We start from the raw sequence: 18,019 nt of genomic DNA, 5'->3' as shown, positions 1-18,019 counted from the left end.
ACAAGTGAAATGTTATAGTTAACATTTGGCCGACCATTCTTGAGTAATACTGCATAGATGAGTACCAGGTATACGGTACGATTTGACTTTTATAAAACTTTTTCACAGGAGTTATTTTAACAGCTGATGAACCCTCATTACCTTTCATGTCTTGCTCTTCTTTTGTTGAGCTGCGCTGCGCTTCCGCCGGCTCGCCGACAGGGGGCGCTACAGTTGAGCTTGAGTGGTGAGGCGAGCGCAGTCACGTGACCGCGGCCGTCGGCTGTGGTGAGTGTTCCCATTATGGCGGAGGGGCAAGCCGTGCGGATGGACTGTCTCTCCCACTCACATGCCTGTTTTGTGTCGTGAGGGAGGGCGTTTTTATTTTTTATTTTTACACATTTACCACCCAGAGCCCAGCGCCTTCTGACCCGGACGGGAGTGGCGTTTAACGGTTCAGCCATGGCGGATCGCGGCGTGGATTTGTCCGCCCTGCCAAAAGAGGTTAGGGACCAATTGGCGGAGTTGGACCTGGAGCTGTCTGAAGGTAACGGAGGGGAGGGGGATGCTAGAGCTAGCGTTGAATCTCAGCTGTCTGGGCTCACCGGCTCAGACTGAAACAGTACTTTTATTTACCTGATTATCCTTTGTGCACATTTCAATGAGCGCACACGCCAGACTGAGACACCTAGCTTATTCTTTGCTAATACAGGATGTGGGTAAAGGAGCTAGCAGAGCATGACAAGCAGCATTGTACAGGCTTAGATCCTTGCCTTTGTTTTTCCTCTAGCTTGTGTCTTGGCTTTTGTTGTTTTAAACGCACATTTAACGGCACTTTCCTTTGTTGGATGTTAAGACTGTACGTGGAATTTCATGTCAAGACCAAGACTTTTCTGGGTGTCTGGTTGGAGAGACTAAAATGGCCAGAGGCAGGGTCTTGCTATCAGAGTTTGACCCTTCTGTCATTTTAGCCTCATATGGTGTGAATGGGTTTCATATTGGATTCTTGGGCACTTATTTGACACTGCTCTTGTCTTGAATGTGACTTTTGCACTCGGGTTGACGTGAATAGATTGGTTGATTGCTGTGTAAGTGACTCACAGTGACTAATAATGAGATATAATGGACACTCATTTGTTTTGCTGTTGTACAAAGGTGTAGGCTGATATGAACTGCAGCTGCTGGTAACATAGCAAAACACAAAGCATTTGGTCTCAGTGATAAGAGTGGTTGCTGAGGTGTACACTGTAAACCTGTTATTACTGTAATTAATGGCTAAAACAATCTGGATTGCTTATTAAGTACGTATTAGCCAAATTCTCACAACCTTTCTCTGAAATTATTGTAAAATAGTCAATATGTGAGTGTTGATTTAAAAGTCCTATATTACACAAAATAAATTATTGTAAGCTTTAAATCGTGTTATAATGCTGTTATCTAATCAAAAACATACTTGGATTTTGTTTTTGTTTCATTCACACCTGTTTGAGTAATCCTGGTTTATTAGTCTGGCTATATTTTCAAAACTCAAAATGCTCTGTTCCACCTTGTGATGTCATGTTGTGATAGTTTTCAAGTTATCAGCTATCTTTTATCTTTTGTTTAGCAGAGATTGGCAGTTCCAGGGCTGAAATTATCCAAATTATTTAAGTGAAGGTGTATGAAGTTTCAGAAGAGCACTTACTGTATTACCACATGACATCACAAATTAGAACAGAGTATTTTCTGTTTGAGAGAAGAACTCCTTAGTGTAAATGTTCCAACATGTTGTGCAGTTGTGAATGAAACAAAACACAACTCCTTGTATGTTTTGAATGAGGAAACTACATTATAAGATCAGAAAATAGCCTAATATGGGCACTGCAAAAATAAGCAGCAGCATGTAACAGATGACTTGACAGATGTGAAACCAAGGCAATTCAAACTGTCCCAGACATTTGCGAAGTGGACAAGATGTTCATATTACATGTATTACACTGTTGGCTCAAGTAACAGCCTTGTAATGTACAGTGTAGAGTACGGCCACCCTATAATAAAAGCCATCAGCAGACATCATGGTTTCATCCAGCTCTTGCATTATTAATACAGGTTATTTAGGTACACTCAGGGGAGGGTGATATTGATAAAAAATAGTTTCTCAGTAGTTTTTGATTATTATATTCAGGTGGTATTCTGGTAATTCATAAAACATGTGCTAAAAGTGTCTAGGTTTGGGGTTTTGTATTTATCGTGGGGACTTTTTCTTTGTGCTAGTGGTGAACCTTTTGTTATTTTTAAGCACTACGATAAGATTTGAGATGTAGAAGGTTTGAATAAAAAAAAAAAGTCTATGACTTATTATAGCTGCAAACTAACTATTAAAGTGTTTGATTCTGCTGTTTATTTATTGCAAATCATGATTTGGGGATAATCTTTATTATTATTGTGTCAGTGGCACAAATTAGCTTTATTATTATCATTTACCATTATACCATATATTTTGTTCAGCAATATGGCAGGCTTATTTATCTCCCTTCTCTGTTTCAGATCAATTCAGTTCAAGTTTATTTATATATCACATTAAAAAACTACTTCAGCTGCCAGAAGTGCTTAACATAAAAGTCAACAAAGGTCAGGCATGTGGTCAGTATTTTAGCGATGTGACAACTGTGATATCCCAGTTTCATAAGTGTCATTATGATAACATGTGTTATGTGTGTGATTATTTTAATATGCTGAATTGCAATTGCCTATGTCTAAATACACTGTGGTGTTGAGGATGTGGTCTGAGTAGCTAACATCAAGAAATTGTTGTTTTAAATCTTCTAAATCATTTTAAATCTTAATGCTTTGATACATGATAGTAATCGGGCATTGCTAGAATGAAGTGGCATCTCTTCATACAGTACCATTTGCTAAGCCTGTCACGAGAACACATTTTGATGCACGACATATCGCTACAGAGAAATATTGTGATTAACGATAATATTGAAATTACTTTCTGTCCCTCACTCAAAGCAAGGTAATTCCAGTGAACCCATTTTTAACTATTCTGTATCATTAAAAGGCCTGACCTGCAACAAATAAATAGCAAAAGGAACAAACAATCAGCTGTAGATGTTATTTATTCAACCCTGTACAGCTCTAATCTTACCTATTTAGACAAAAAGTGCAAAAATCTCCCCACTATTGTAAAGAAATTGTACACACAATAAATATTGAGTCCCAAAATATATTGTTCTAGCTTCAGTAAGTATCATTACAGACCTATCATTTGCTACCCAGAATATTGACGCAAACTGTACTGCCAAGTAAAGACTGTGATAATATGCTATTAGGTTTGGCTACTTCATCCCCTTCAACACATCTATGTAGAGTATTTCTCTTTTATTACCTGGAAGAGCATTAAGAATAAATTTCTTTTTACAACCTGGGTTGCCCTGGGTCTTTCTTGTGCCCTGCTTCGCATAGTTGCCACCCCTTTAACATATGTGATGGATGTGTCTATTTGCTGTGCTCACAAATGTTGGTTATTCCCTGAAGTGGAGCCCAGTCCGGTCGCACCCCCTTCAGAGCGAGCAGCTGCCGGCCTGTCCTGTGTGAGCACTCAGCGGCGCTTCAGTGGCAGCTCCGCGACACCTGGGCCACATTCCTCACACCGACCAGACAAATCCAATCACTCTGAGCCCTGGCCACTCAGTGATGATGATCTGCTGCGTTTGTCATTCAAGAAATGACCCTCGTGATGCACTGAAAGGGATAATGGCCAATGTCTCTGGGATGGTGCTCTGGTACTGCATGGTACTCTGAGACTGGTGGTGGGAAAAATACAGTATGTCAAAATAGTGTCATCGCGATGTTAAAATTTCTTTTTCTATTTCAATAAGCAGTAGGGTCGATACCAATTCCCATACCACAATGATAATTAAATACAATACTTTCTTTAGACAATAGAATGTGATTTTCAACCATGTGGTCTTATATCTGTGTAATCCTTCAGTCTTACAGATAAGTTCCATAGTGGTCCACAAGCGTATACTAGTCTATGTGGTCTTATTCTTGTTCTGATAGAGATCAGGATCATTCTAAAGCTATTCACGAAAGGTTCATTTCTGTCATGTGACTTGTTTTAATATCGATTCTTGCTAGTTTTGGTACTAGTGTTAGTATCGACTAGTATCTGATACGTTGTTGGAAGGAAGTGGTTAAATTTAACTTTAGCATTATAGACAGTGTTCGGTCTGTTTTTCGAGTTTGCATATTGCATGCCATTCTAAAGTCAATGCCGTTAATAGTGTGAATATGAGAGAAGTAGATGCCAGTGTCTTTGGAAACTTCTCTATCTCCTCTGCTATGGACACGTGCTTGACTGTCAGTACACTCCTCGGTCATATGTTATGGCATTCCAAGCTGCTCCCTACTTTAAAGGCCCCATATTACGTTATTTTCTGATCGATGTTATAATGTTCATCAAAAACATACCTGGAGTTTTGTTTTGTTACATTCACACATGTTTACAACATAAACCCTGTATATTTAGTTCTTCTCTCAAACAGAAAACACACCTTGTGATATCATGTGGTAATACAGAAAGTGCTAAACTTCATACACTTTCACTAGAATCATTTGGTTGATTTCAGCTCTGGAATTTCCCATCTCTACTAAACAAATGGTAACAGGTAGCTGTTAACTTGAAAACTAACGCTTCGTGACATCACAAGGTAGAATAGAGCATTTTCAGCTGTGGAGATGTGGACAGATTAATAATAAAGGATTACTCACCCATGTGAGAATGAAACAAAGCACAACTCTGCGTATGTTTTTAATGAGGTAACACCATTCAAGCTCACAAGAGTCAGTTTTGCGTAATATAGGACCTTTAAGTAATGTTGCAATAAGCCATATACATTAGTAAAGGTTTTTCTGGTGACATGAGGAGAGAGTTTGTATTCTTTTGAAATGTTGCTCTGTTACCTCTGAGCCTAATGAATGTCCTCTTGCATTTGCTTATTCTTAAGCTCCATATTGTATTGTCACAGTGCATACAGTAGTTCATGTATCCACTTAACTCTCCCTTTCACTGCTGTTTTACCTCAGGCCTCCAGTCCATAACTGCCTGCTCCTCACAGCGAGGGGAGATGCTTGTTGTTGCGTTGCTTGGATCAGAACAGAGGCCTGCCAAATGGCCTCTTAAACATAGCCAAGTTGTGCGAGCCCCCGGTGACCATGGGGACACAATGAGGAGCTTTGAGCTGGTCTCGGCCGCTGCAGTCATTTAGGCCATTCATTTAGGCCATTCATTTGAACCAGCGCTTTGTGTTTGGGCCTCTGAAGGAAGAGAGGGAGGGGCTAGGGTTTGACGGGTCCAACGTGAGGAAGGTAACGTCATGTGGAGTGTATGGGGCGGCCCTCAGCTGGGACAGGGGTCAAAGGTCATGTCCATGGTGCTACTTTAATGGGTCTTCAGTGTTGACGTCTCAGGACTGTAAACACGAACCTGATTATGAGACGGCTGTAACGAGGAGCTTAAGATTTAAAGGGCTGTTTGGTTCTCTAGAGTCTACAAAGTTTTATACAGGCATTTATAGGTTTTTATATAGAGAGATTATCAGAGCATGGTACATTATTAAGTTGTGTGTTTTATTGTTTTGAAATCAGGATTCAGTTCACAGTTCACATTTGAGTGATGACTGAACTGCAAAACTTAACAAGAATCCCATGCATTTCAATTTGCAGAGATCTAAAATACGAAGTTACAACATGTTTGCCATTAAAAAATATTGTATTATTTGTTTTTGACATTCTAATTGTACCTTTGTGATTCCATAATTGCATCTTATCAAATTGCAATCTTGATACAATTCCAATTATAAGTTTATTTATTTTTCATTTCTTCCCTAATTTGTCAACATGTCACGCTAAATTGGTTGATTTTCTTCTATAAGCATGCCATGAGATATTGCACTGCCCCAAACCTGACCCTTTTTCTGTTTGTTCACATATTAAAAACGAGCTCCAGCTGAATCCTCCCATCCCTCAGGCACTACACGCCTGCTAGCTCACCAGACCCAGCAAAACAAGCACTATAAAACATATCTCCTCTGTCCATGCATTATTAATGAAGAGGATTAGGAACCGATGTTTTGGGTGGAGTTTTGAGGAAGATTTGATCATATTTGGAGATGAACATGCAATGACTCTGGTTGACTTTAAAGACTGTACGCTCTGATGCAGCAATATATACTTCATGAGGTCATTAGTAATCAGTGCTTGGCTTTTTTAGGTCAGATGTTTCTTGGTGTTCAGATGAAGTGTCGTATGAAATTTAATACACTTGCTCTCATCTGTAAATAATCGCTCAAATGGGGATGGGCGAGATAAACTATAAAGGTGATCTGATCCTGTGATTGTTGTATTGTGATTTAATGCTGTTCCGTTAGTACAGCTTTTTGCTCATAGACACATTTAATCTACATGTCAGCTGATAGGAGTGTGGCAGGAGAGTAACAGGTGGATTTAACCAATCACAGTACGGTGTGCACTCTCAAAAGAAGCAGGTGGTTACTAAGTGTACAAACATTTTATGATTTTGGAAAAAAATCTGTAATTGTGATTATAGTTGTTTATAGTGCATGTTTTAAACTACTCCAAGAGTCATCTAAACTACAGGTACAACGTCATTTGGACATAATATTTTGTCCTATTTAATTGCAGTCTTAACTTAAATTGTTAATTGTAGCGCTTTGGGAACCACTGAGGTAGCCTATATTGTGCAACCCTAACCTATTGGCTGTAAGAGTATTTTCCCATATCACCCACCCCTGCACTCAGATGTCTTTTTGTTAGCGACTCCATTCATACAATTTATAATAATCAGCATATCCTTTTCAACAATGACACTAATGCACAAACATCCATGGCCTGTGAATAGTTTATTTAAAGCTTTAGCGAGAGTTTAAGTCTTAGCCTTGTTTACATTTGGGTATTTTGAATCGAAGGAAACAGTCTTTTAGCAGAACGAGCAGTACATTTTCCTTTGGTCTTGGATTATAAATCAAGTTTGGTGAAAGCCGCATCCAATTCAAGGACCACCACAACTAATGCTGAAGTACTGATCTTTGTCTTGCCCGACTTATTTGTTGTTTGTGTGTTTGCCATGGTGAGTGCATACATTTTAACTATAATGGAGAAATATTTACACTTAGGGCTGTGCAATTTATATAATTTTAATTCAGATTCTAGTATTTTGTCATTGAGATGTTTTTTTTTTTTTTTTTAATGGAGCATGTGATATGGAGCAGTTCAGCTTAGGGAGGAAGAAGTGTTTTTGTGGCACGTGTTACAAGTCTGCATTGTTTGTATATGCTCAGAAAATTAACACCGAAAGAAAGCCATTTTTATTTGTTTTTAATGAGCCAAATTACAATTGAATCGAAACTCAATATTACCCAGCCCTATTTACAGTTCTCCTTGTGCTAATCAGAATTTATTTTGTTCATATTTTTCAGATGATCAAGCTTAAAACAAAACAAAACAAACAGCAGAGGCGGCTAATTTTTACTTAGAAGAGTAGCAAGCTATCCCAACCTTAGCCTGTTTGGTGGGGAATTGCTGATTTGAAAGCATTGATTGTGAAATATCTCCATACCATTCTTGTATTGTTGGAGCAATCCTCTCAGTAGGTCATCTCCAGATCAGGACGAACCAAAGCCTGAGGCCAAAGCAGATGGTTGAACAGTTTTGGCAAAAGGTCTCCTCTGAGTGTCTGTGTGTGTCAGGACATGTTTGTCAGTGTGAATGTGTCAGTGTGTGGTGCTGTGAGTGGTGTCCCCTAGCCCTGTCACGATAACACGTTTTGATGTACAATATATTGCTGAAGTAAATATACACAATAATATTGAAACCAAAACATAAAGCAGATATGTCCCCCAGTGGTCAGTGGTCACATTTTGATATAGGGTTTTTCCACCTTCAAGGCACTTAAAGCACTTTACATCACACACATTCACGCACACACTCACACACTGGTGTACACAGACACTGGGGGCGAGGAGGGTTCAGTGTCGTGTCCAAGGACAGAACGACAGCATTCACTCGTGGGAGCTGGAATCGCACCACTAACCTGTGGGTCAGTGGATCTAACTGCTCTACCACTGATGTTTACTTGTGAAATGTATTCTTAATATACAATATTGTTAAAAAAACCCCACACAAACCACAATAAATAAATAATAGAAGGTAACACTTAAGTTGTCTGTCTGTATCTATAATGAGTCATAGAAGTTCATATTTCAACACTCTACAACTCAAATCTCATCATAGAACAAAAAAATAGCCAAACTATTCCCACTAGTGCAAAGAAAAAGTCCCCATAAGTATTGACCCCCACGAAGTATTGTTCTATCTGTCATGTATTGAGCAATAAGTCATTGTAGTATTTATTGTGACTAAATGCGCGATGCTGTTGTGCGGATAGGTACCTCTCAATTTTATTCACTTTAATCCTCAATTTCTTAAATGTAAATTCTTCACAATGAGGAAACCAGGGCACAGTGGATGAGCATACCTGATATTTGGGAGAGGTCCAGGTATTCAAGTTTATTTATACAGCACATAACAAGGTAACAATTAACTGGCCAATACTGTTATTAATATTTGTTTCCATTGTTGGTTATTGTCCACAACGGAACTCTTTTGAACTCTTCAGCGACATGGGCCACACTCTCCTATTCCCCACTTAGGCTAAAAGCGCTATCTGTAAAAACATCTATGAGCTAAACAAATAACTGGAGCGTGTTTATGAGCTGGTGAAGAGGCTGCTGCAGTGACTCAGTGTTATTAGGTGTGTCGTCGTCTTCTCCAGGGCACATCCAAGCACCACCACAGTGAGAGAACCAGTTTTAGTCAGAGCTGTTTACTGCTTCAGAGCGCAATACAAACTGTGACTCACTACCAAGTTAAGAATGAACTGAGACACCAGCACCGATCCTACACTCATTCATGATTAGAGTGTTTTTATATGTGAGACCTGGTTGTGACACATATGAACCCGTTGATCCTAATAAATCCCTTAGGCAAAATATGTTATTTAGGTCATTTTGTTTAAGATGGAAAAAAGGGAGGTAGGGCTGTGCAGTTAATGGAATTTGAATCAAGATCGAGGTTCAGTCGTTAATCAGGTAATAATCAGCTTGGGTAAAAGTGTGTGGTTTGGAGCAGGGTTCAGGCTTTGGAGGAAGAAATTTGATTTTGTGTTAAAAGGCAATGGTTGAAAGTCTATATAAGAATTCAATTGCAAATCTTGGATATCTCAGTTTTGAAAAAATGTTTTGTTTCCATATTTTTGTCAATGAAAAATGTATGAATTTTATCAAGGAAGGATGGAATAATCTTCTCATTGCTGTAAAATACAATTGGCTTTAAATTGTAAACTGGAAGCCTCCAATGTCTTTTTCTTAAATGATACTGCTTTTCCAAATAAACCTATGCTCAGGAAATTAATCTTAAAACCAATTTGAAAAACATAATAACACAACATAGAATTGAGCTGAAAACTTGTTCAAGCGTCATGAGGAAAATACTGTGGTCCATTTTTTTGTCATATCGCCCAGCCTTATTTGGAAGCACTGATTAAACTAGTACTGAATAAACTAAGTGAAAGCTTTAACTAGATGTGGGCTCATTCTTGGGCTGGTAGGTTTTAGATTTAAATCACTGTGCCTCGGGACTGATTAAAACTCTAGTTATACTTTGGGGTATAGCCAGTATAGCAGTGTGTAGAGAGAGAGTTCCTTTCATGTGGTCTGCCTGTCTTGCATTTATGACAGTTAGCTCAGCAGCACTTTGGTAAACACCAGTTCTAGTAAGTGCAAGATCTCAGTTCCTCAGCAGACAGAGTTGGGTTTGTCCTGTTTGACTTGAGCAGTTTGTTCAGCTGCATGTCAAAACAAAGCACAGAAGATTAAAGATGCCATTTTAAAAAACACAGATTTGTACTCTCCGCAATCATTTTTTACTTTTTACTTTTTTTTTTGAGGAGAAAATATTTTATCTTGTGGAACACCTGCAGATTTAGAAGTTACCAAGGTCATTGCATCCAAACCACTGCCTCTTTAGCCAAGTTAGTTTCTAATGCTGACCACTGCAGTCAATGTTTTGATATTTTTTCTTATCTAAACAGTGAGTGAGGTTTGTGGAGCTTTCTAGATTTGCATATTTAAAGGTACACAGTTTTTTGTTCTACTTGTCTCCATGGACATGCTATTGCTTTGCCTGGATTCTGAATAGTTCCAAAGTACTCTCTATTTTGCCTTTATTCAATTACAGGTGTTGTTTATTGCTAAACAATCCTTGCATTCTTATCTTATCTTATTCTTACTGTGAGCAGAGTTGCTTCTCCACGGATCTGACCTGCAACTTGACCTGGTGACATCACCTGCTTGTCTCCTCGCTACACTGTGGAATATTCTAGGCAAAGCAATGACATCCCCATGAAGACAATCAGGCTGCAGATCCTCCACCTGGAAAGTTACATAGAGAACCTTTATTTCATGAATGAGTCTTTATACTCACATGATTCTCTCCCCCTCACCTTACACTTATGCCGTATGTTGTCATGTTGAGCGTCGCTGTTGTCACACTTGTATAATAAATGAAAAAAAAATGTAGACACCATTTTGTTAATGCTTGTCAAGCGTGGGTCGATTGAAGCTGCACTTTGCGTGGACATATTTATTTCATTGTTTCCATCCCTATGTCCATTTCTCCATGCATTAATATTGAACAGCCTTACTGACATTGTGTTGTGTTTCCTTGTTGCTGTCAAATGCTAATGCAAGTCTTTTCCATCTATCAGTGGGCTATACACACCGGGCCATGTGACTGCACTAATGCTGAAGAATGCCTTTGTGCATGTAAATAGACCTAGATGGCAAGACCAATTGGCTTTCATGGCTGAGGAGTGGGAGAACAAGCATCTCTTTGACACAAAAGCAGAGCCCACTTCTCCATCGTGCTGAGGAGTCACCACAAACTGTGTGACTCCTTAGGGGACATTTGGGTCAGGGCTGTGTCGCGGGTTGTGTGTGAAATACTGCACAGTGTTGGAAAGTGGCCTTTTCAGAGCAAACGTGCTGCTGTTGAAGCCATGCAGAAAGTTGCTATAGGTGTGCTAATTGTCAGTGTAGCATCAGTGGCTGCAGTTGCTTGAACCTGGGTTTAACTTAGTCTTTTTAAAAACATTTCACAGAGGCAGGTTTATCTCTGGTGTCCAGTTGTCACATCCCTGTAAACTGTAGTATAGTATAGGCCCGATGTACCCATTTCCCAGGGTCTACATAAACAAATGAAGAAAAATGCATGTCGACAACATGTGGACATGCAAATGCATGTGGACATGGCTTCATTGTATTTGTCACCCATCTCAAACAAGCAGCTAACATGTGCTCTAAAGATCTAATCTAAAGATTTTTTTTCTACAATGCATTTAACCCATAGACTGTCTAGAAGTGGAGTGATGGAGTGTGACGTCACCCATAGCGTTAGGCTCTGCCAACATGGTATTTGGCCCCAAATTGAAGCCAGTTGAGGCTAGTCATTGTAGCGACTAATTTGGGGCCAAATTCCATTTTTGGAATTCAGAGAGTGTATCATAGCAACCAAAGAGCCAATCAGAGGCAAGGTTGTTGAAGGTGCTTGCTCCTTCCAGCCCACACTGCTTGTTTGGCAGGGGGCGGGTGCTTATCAGTGCCGACAATTAAACTTCTTGCTAGCCGGGGAGTGACTTTGGAGATAGAAGGCACCTAGTTTATTTGTTATTAATGTTCATATCTTGATTTATGGACAAAATAGCAGAATAAAAAAACAGGATCATGTAGAGTAGATAGATACAAACATTTTAAGATCAAAATGATGAGCCTCATGGCAGCAATTGCAGAGAGATGAGTGATGATATTTTTATGGAAAGTTTATTGGAACCAGTCGATGGAGCCGAATCTGACCCATGCTCACTTCCTATTTGGAACGCAGCTCATAGCAGGCTGGCTATGTCCATTTACAGTTTATGATTTAACCTCACGCCTACCCTGCCTTAAGATTAGTAGCATTATATTGGTGCAGGGTAACATCACCTGCTTGTTTTCAGATGCAGTTGCTTTGCCTGGAATGTTCCACAGTATGGATTTGGTAACGCATTGGGTACATATCCATGGAGAAAGGTTACATAGGGCATCTTTCAGAATATGTCATTGTTAGTGCATAATGGTTTAAATACGCATGTTTACTGGTTAAACTGCACCCTAGGTATTTTCTCTACAGCTTTAGTCACCACATCTGAGTCCCCAGTCCTGCGTCACAGGAAGGTATGATGGGAAACCAGCCGTCAGGGTCCCGCTGTATTCACACAATGAAGTTTCCAAAAGGTCAAAGACTTTCTCTGCCCCTTCAGTCACTACTCGCCCTGTCCCGAAATAACTCAACACTGTATTTTTGTTAAAGCATTAAGCTGTGTCCAGAGGATTTGCATATAGAGAAGTAGTTACCAGAAAAACTCCCACAGGACCTTAGTTGGTAGAAACAAATTGGGCTTATTGTCTTGTCTTGTAATCATGTAGTTATATGAACCCCCAGAGAGAGAGGTGAGACAAAGGCTATGAAAACACAGTGGGTGGGTGTGGCCTCTTCTGCTTCAAGTGCCGACTGTTATAGCTCCTGATTAAAACGTTTATGTTTTGATAACCACTTCAGTTATTTCCTGAGGCGGAGTTGCAATGGGCTGTTTACATTGTTTCATTTGTACCATAATGGGAGGTATTCAACTGGAAAAACTTCACTTATTTTCTATTTCTTTTGATGGCTTAGCGAAATTTTCAACAGTTACAAAGGAATTTGTCTTTAGTTTCAATTTCAGTAAAAAGGTAAAATCACCTTCTCAGTGACAGCACAGTGTAGTTCAAAGAGCTTATTTAAACTGTAACAAGATCATATTAGGTATTTATATAGACATGTTCCATACACTTATAAATAACTTGGTGTCTGAGAATGACTGCTGGTTAATTTGTGAGAGCTCTGTTTCTCACACTACAAAGACATCCTGTAGTTGTCCTCAGAGGTTTGAAGTTGAAGCTTTGAATCTTCATGCTGTTTAGAGTTTTCCATTGCATAATTATAGATATGTCTGGTTAAGTCATGGTTCATTTTGGATTTAGTGTCTTTCTTTCTTACTGTTTATTTTTAATTCTTGAATAATATATACATGCAAATCTCTCTTTAAACCTTAAAGTTACCAACATGGATAGTAACTATACAAAGAAACCTAACAATTGTCACTGAATGAAATTGTCTCATTATCGTTATCAGATATCGTCAGTATACATATTTTAGATTAGTGGTATTTATTTAAATGTAATCATCCAAAAATGGTCAATGGTCACATTTTTATACCTTCAAGCCACTCAAACCACTTTACATCAAGTGCATTACACCCATTCACACGCACATTCATACACCAGTGTACACAGACACTAGGGGTGAGGTGGGTTAAGTGCCTTGCCCAAAGACACAATGACAGCATTCATCTGTGGGAGCTGGAATCGCACTGCCAACCTGTGGGTCAGTGGATCTGACCGCTCAACCAATGATGTTTATGTCAAGAGCGGATTTGAACCAACAACCTTCAGATGTGTCTCAGATAAGTATAAAATAGATGAATCCACTTATTCAATTTATTTACTGTCATTTATCTGTAGCCTTCACTCTGTACCTTTAATTCATAAAAAAGGTTTTTATATCCTAAGAAGAATTAAAATGTTCAAGCCCAAAGCGTAAAGGTTTCCAAAGATATCAGATATTACATTTTTCTCTGATACTGTGTTGAGTTTAAGTCTTAAGGTTGAACCTTAAGACCACCGTTCTGAGCTTTCTGAGGACGTGAAGGAAGTGGTTGCTCAAGTTTCATTTATTTTGGAAAAGTTCAACCATCATCAACCCAAAACCCAACCCAAAACCCAACCCAAAAGCCAAATATCTGTCTTGAAATTTGATACTTGCATTTTGAACATTTAGTTTGGAGTGAATTATTTTTTCATCTGCTTTTCTTGTTAGCAAGGTTGCTCACTTATGTGATCTTATTTCATATTGAAAATTACTATTGAGCTACAGTCTTCATTTGTTTTATAATGTCTGGTAATAACTAGTAGTTAAAAAGGGGTGTGACAAATTAATGTGATAATAATATGAGCCACATTTGGTCTCTTATATTACGTTAAATACAGTTAAAATAAAATACCCATCTGTCTTTGCATTTTACAGTTTAAACTAGACTAAGGTACCAAATGTTGTGTAAGAATACCAACATATAAATGATGATTTTTACGCAACCACGCTGGACCATATGACATCATTGCAAGGCATTTGTTTTTTATTTGTAGAGCAAAAAGCTTCCCTCATTCCTCATTGTGTTTTTGAGGGTCTTGTTGCTAACACAGTTCTCCCTCACAGTTCACCTTACAGCTCATAACTGCACGTGAAGTGGAACAACTGCTGACACTGCATGTGTTTATTCTGGCTCTGGTCTGACTCTGACAAAACGTATTTTCCAACTCAAATCTGTTTCTTTGACACCCTTTGCCTCGCAGTGCCTCTTGTGGACCCTTAGAGCCACAGGTTTGGTGCAGAGGCAGATTTGGGAGGTGACGGCTGGTTTAATGAGTGTTGGCGTTGGGCAGTAAGGGGGTCAGGGCTCTGACATTGACCAGGTGAGTTACAGCAGCACAGGCCGAGACACCACAGCCTTCATGCCTTTTTATGAGCTCTTAATATTGATTTAACAAGACGACATTCTTGTTAATATATTCTCTTTAACCTGTCAGACGTTAGCAGTTAGCATGTGTCATCTGGCCCCATCCCCATATACAGACAAAATGACTCCATTAACTGTTGTCTGCAGATAAATGCTGATTCAGCAAAATTGTGGCCAGAGAGTTAAGGCAGCTGTCTCCATGGGTCAAGATGACAGCAGCTGAAAAGTATATTTTTAGTTTTATTTTACGCTGTTGTGTAGCTCTAGCTCTATATTAGCAGAGTTTATTCTTTTATTTAGGGCACAGTATGTCACATGTCATGGTAAAAAAAAAGTAAAAAAAAATACAGTAAAATGTGTCTCTTTGAAGAATTATCCATGGATTTCAGAGTGATAAAAATAATTATGAATTCGATTTTTTTTTTTTTTTTTTGAAAGTCATAAAATACACAAAATGGCACCTATCAACAGGAAACCCATATGTTTTTAATATTGTCATCCAGAGAACAGGAGTTGGCCACATTTAATAAAAATCAAAGAAATAACTTGCCTTCTCTGCTCGTCTTAAACACAGACGTGTTCACACAGATGACAGGGCAGTTGATGTATGAGGCTTAGTGAACTCGGGGTCAGCATCGTGACATCCCACACGTGAAACATGACTCTCCGTTCACTCTCACTGCTAAACACAAATCGGTCTCCCGGCAATCCTGAAGCGCTGTCCGGCCATGCAGTGGAGCAGCCAGTGCGTCCTGTGTGCTAATGAAAGTCTCTGCTCTGTTTAGCGATCTTTAACTGCAGAATTAGGTCAGACAGAAGAGTCGACTCAACAGGTCTTTAGACATGCACACTGGTGACTACAGTGAATACAGGGCTTAGAAATGTCAACTGCTTTTCTTTAGCGCATACCAAATATATCTTTGTGTCCTAAAGGAATCTGCTCTTATAAATCAAAAACATAAGGGCAGACACTGCGGTTGGAGTCCCCAGTTGGAAAAATATCTAATTGCGGTTTAGTGGATTAGATTGTTTTCAAAATAAAGATTCACTCCAGTGCATTTTAAAAAAATCTTTAGCTGCATTAAATGTTTACAGAAGCCGGAAGCATAAATTTCTAGACAAACGTGTTTGACTAGCTTTTCGCACTATGTTAGATCTGAACAACTGCAATCAAAACATACCATTAGATAGATAAAAGAATGCATCCTGTCTTTTATTTTTTCTATTGTTGTTTAGATCCCTAGAAACATGTTATGATTTGTGTCTGTATTAAAATGTATCATATTCATATCATTTTTTCAGATATGAATGTGTTTAAATTGTGTAATGTGAACTTTATCCTGATGTGAAATCAATTGTTATGTAATCACTATCCAAATAGAAACAAAAACCCAAAATCGTGCAACCCTACCTAGTATTAGCAGGTTCTAATAATAAACAGATATTACATTTTGCAGAGAACATTGGTAATGCCCAAATAACTTCAGTCTTTAATTTATTTTGTGTAGAAGAATGGCTTGAACAAATAAATCAAAAGTCTTGATGGGACGATTAGCCGTGCTTTCTGGAGCCTGCTTCGTGATGGATCCTCGTCTCTGTGTCATATTGAGAGGAGCAGAGGTGTAACTAATGTTCATAATTATGGTTCAAGTGTCTCCTTCAGTGACCTGGACTCTGCCTGGAGAGCCTGGCCCGCTGCCAGTCTGTATCCGACTGAATCAAACCGCATTAAAGTGTATTAAAGAAGCCAGCGCACTGCAGATGTCATTAAGGTTATTAATGTGGAGAGGGCCACAGTATATCACCAGCCCTGCACCTGTCTCCAACTACAGTTATTTTTCAAGATCTCCAAATAGATTTAAGTTTAATACACAAAACACCAACATAAAACAAAAACAGGGATTCAAACAATATTTCATTTCATTTCCGTGAACTAGACCTTGTCTTCACTGGGCATGATAGTTGCATCTATCTGCACAGTCTTACTCTCAATTACAGAAGAAAAATTCAAACATTTTCCATAGATCTAATGCCATTCACAAGTACATCTGGCACACTGAAGTTTGCAAACTCCCTGAACCCTCAAAAGAAAAGTGTTCATCAACCACTGGCTATAACCTATTGACATGTTTCTGTTCACTTAAGGAGATCAGGGTCATTGATAAGGTGTCTGAATAAATCAAGCCAAACATGGGGGTTTCCTGAATTGGATGCACTACTTTCACTCTTGACGTGAGTCGCTCTGCGTAACACGTCTATAAAACAGTGATAGTGCCTGAGGGCAGTAAACACAACAGAAACTCACCTCATTCTCCAGAACTCTGACGTCTCCGGTCTCCCACATGTGAAGTGGTCGGATCTCTATATTAATGAAACATGAGTCTATCCCAAATACTATCCCACCCCAGTCACTTTCAGTCTAATTAGAAATGTAATGTAAACTGATGATTCAGACTCATAACTGATTGAAGTGGTTTGTCAGACATGATCTAGTCTCAATCTTCTTGTCTCGAAAATTATATTTATAGCTAGTTCTGTCACAATAATTACTATAGTGATTTATCATTCAGTATATGAAAGCTGGAACAATTGGAAATGGAATTTTGTTCATGGGTACTTTTGCTTTGCTAAGGTAGGGAGATTTTTGTTGTTTCAGTTGTAACACAATAAGATTTGTGCAATAGAGGGTTGAATAAGTCACTCTTATGGCTAATTATTGCTTCTTTCTGCTTTGTATTTGTTGCAGTTCAGGCCTTTTAATGATGCTGTCTATTTAAAAATGGTTTACTGGGATTATCTCGCATTGTTTTTTATGTCAGAGGCATAAATGGTTTCAGTATTATCGTTTATTGCAGTATGTCTCCGTAGCAATGTATCACGCTTTAAAATTTGTTATCATGACAAGCCTATTTGTAGCTACTTTAAAGGTGTATTGTGGAACCTTCCTTCTTAGGGTCTGTCACTTGCTTGTCTCTCTGGAAACATTATCATTTGCATTTGTAATTTGCCTGTAATGTTCAGCTAAGTTACAGGTGAGCTCTGTGGAGAGGCGAGCCCACTCCCAGTAAGAATGCAGGCTTCAGGTATTTTTGAGCAATAAAAACACCTGTGATTGAATAAATGCAAGTTTAATGCCATATTGTGGAACAGTCCAGGCAAAGCAATAACATCTCCATGGAGACGAGCAGGTATGGCAGACCCCCCACATCAGAAACGATACATGGTGCACCTTGTGAAGAAAACTTTTGTTTTTTTAATTATTAG

The 18,019-nt window shown here is 38.9% G+C and overlaps 1 protein-coding gene across 1 annotated transcript in view; it reads left to right on the top strand.

The window, feature by feature from the left end:
• Nucleotides 1-262: 262 nt before the first annotated feature.
• Nucleotides 263-18,019, top strand: part of dip2ba (disco-interacting protein 2 homolog Ba) — a 42,493-nt gene continuing 24,736 nt past the window's right edge. The window contains exon 1 of the mRNA XM_033970040.2: nt 263-526. Within this exon, the coding sequence (XP_033825931.1) occupies nt 442-526 (85 nt within the window). The 5' untranslated portion in view covers nt 263-441. The remainder of the gene's footprint in view (nt 527-18,019) is intronic.

Source organism: Periophthalmus magnuspinnatus, chromosome 7, assembly GCF_009829125.3.
Source record: "Periophthalmus magnuspinnatus isolate fPerMag1 chromosome 7, fPerMag1.2.pri, whole genome shotgun sequence".
NCBI classification, from domain to species: Eukaryota; Metazoa; Chordata; class Actinopteri; order Gobiiformes; family Gobiidae; genus Periophthalmus; species Periophthalmus magnuspinnatus.
This window is presented reverse-complemented; position numbering and strand designations above follow the sequence as displayed.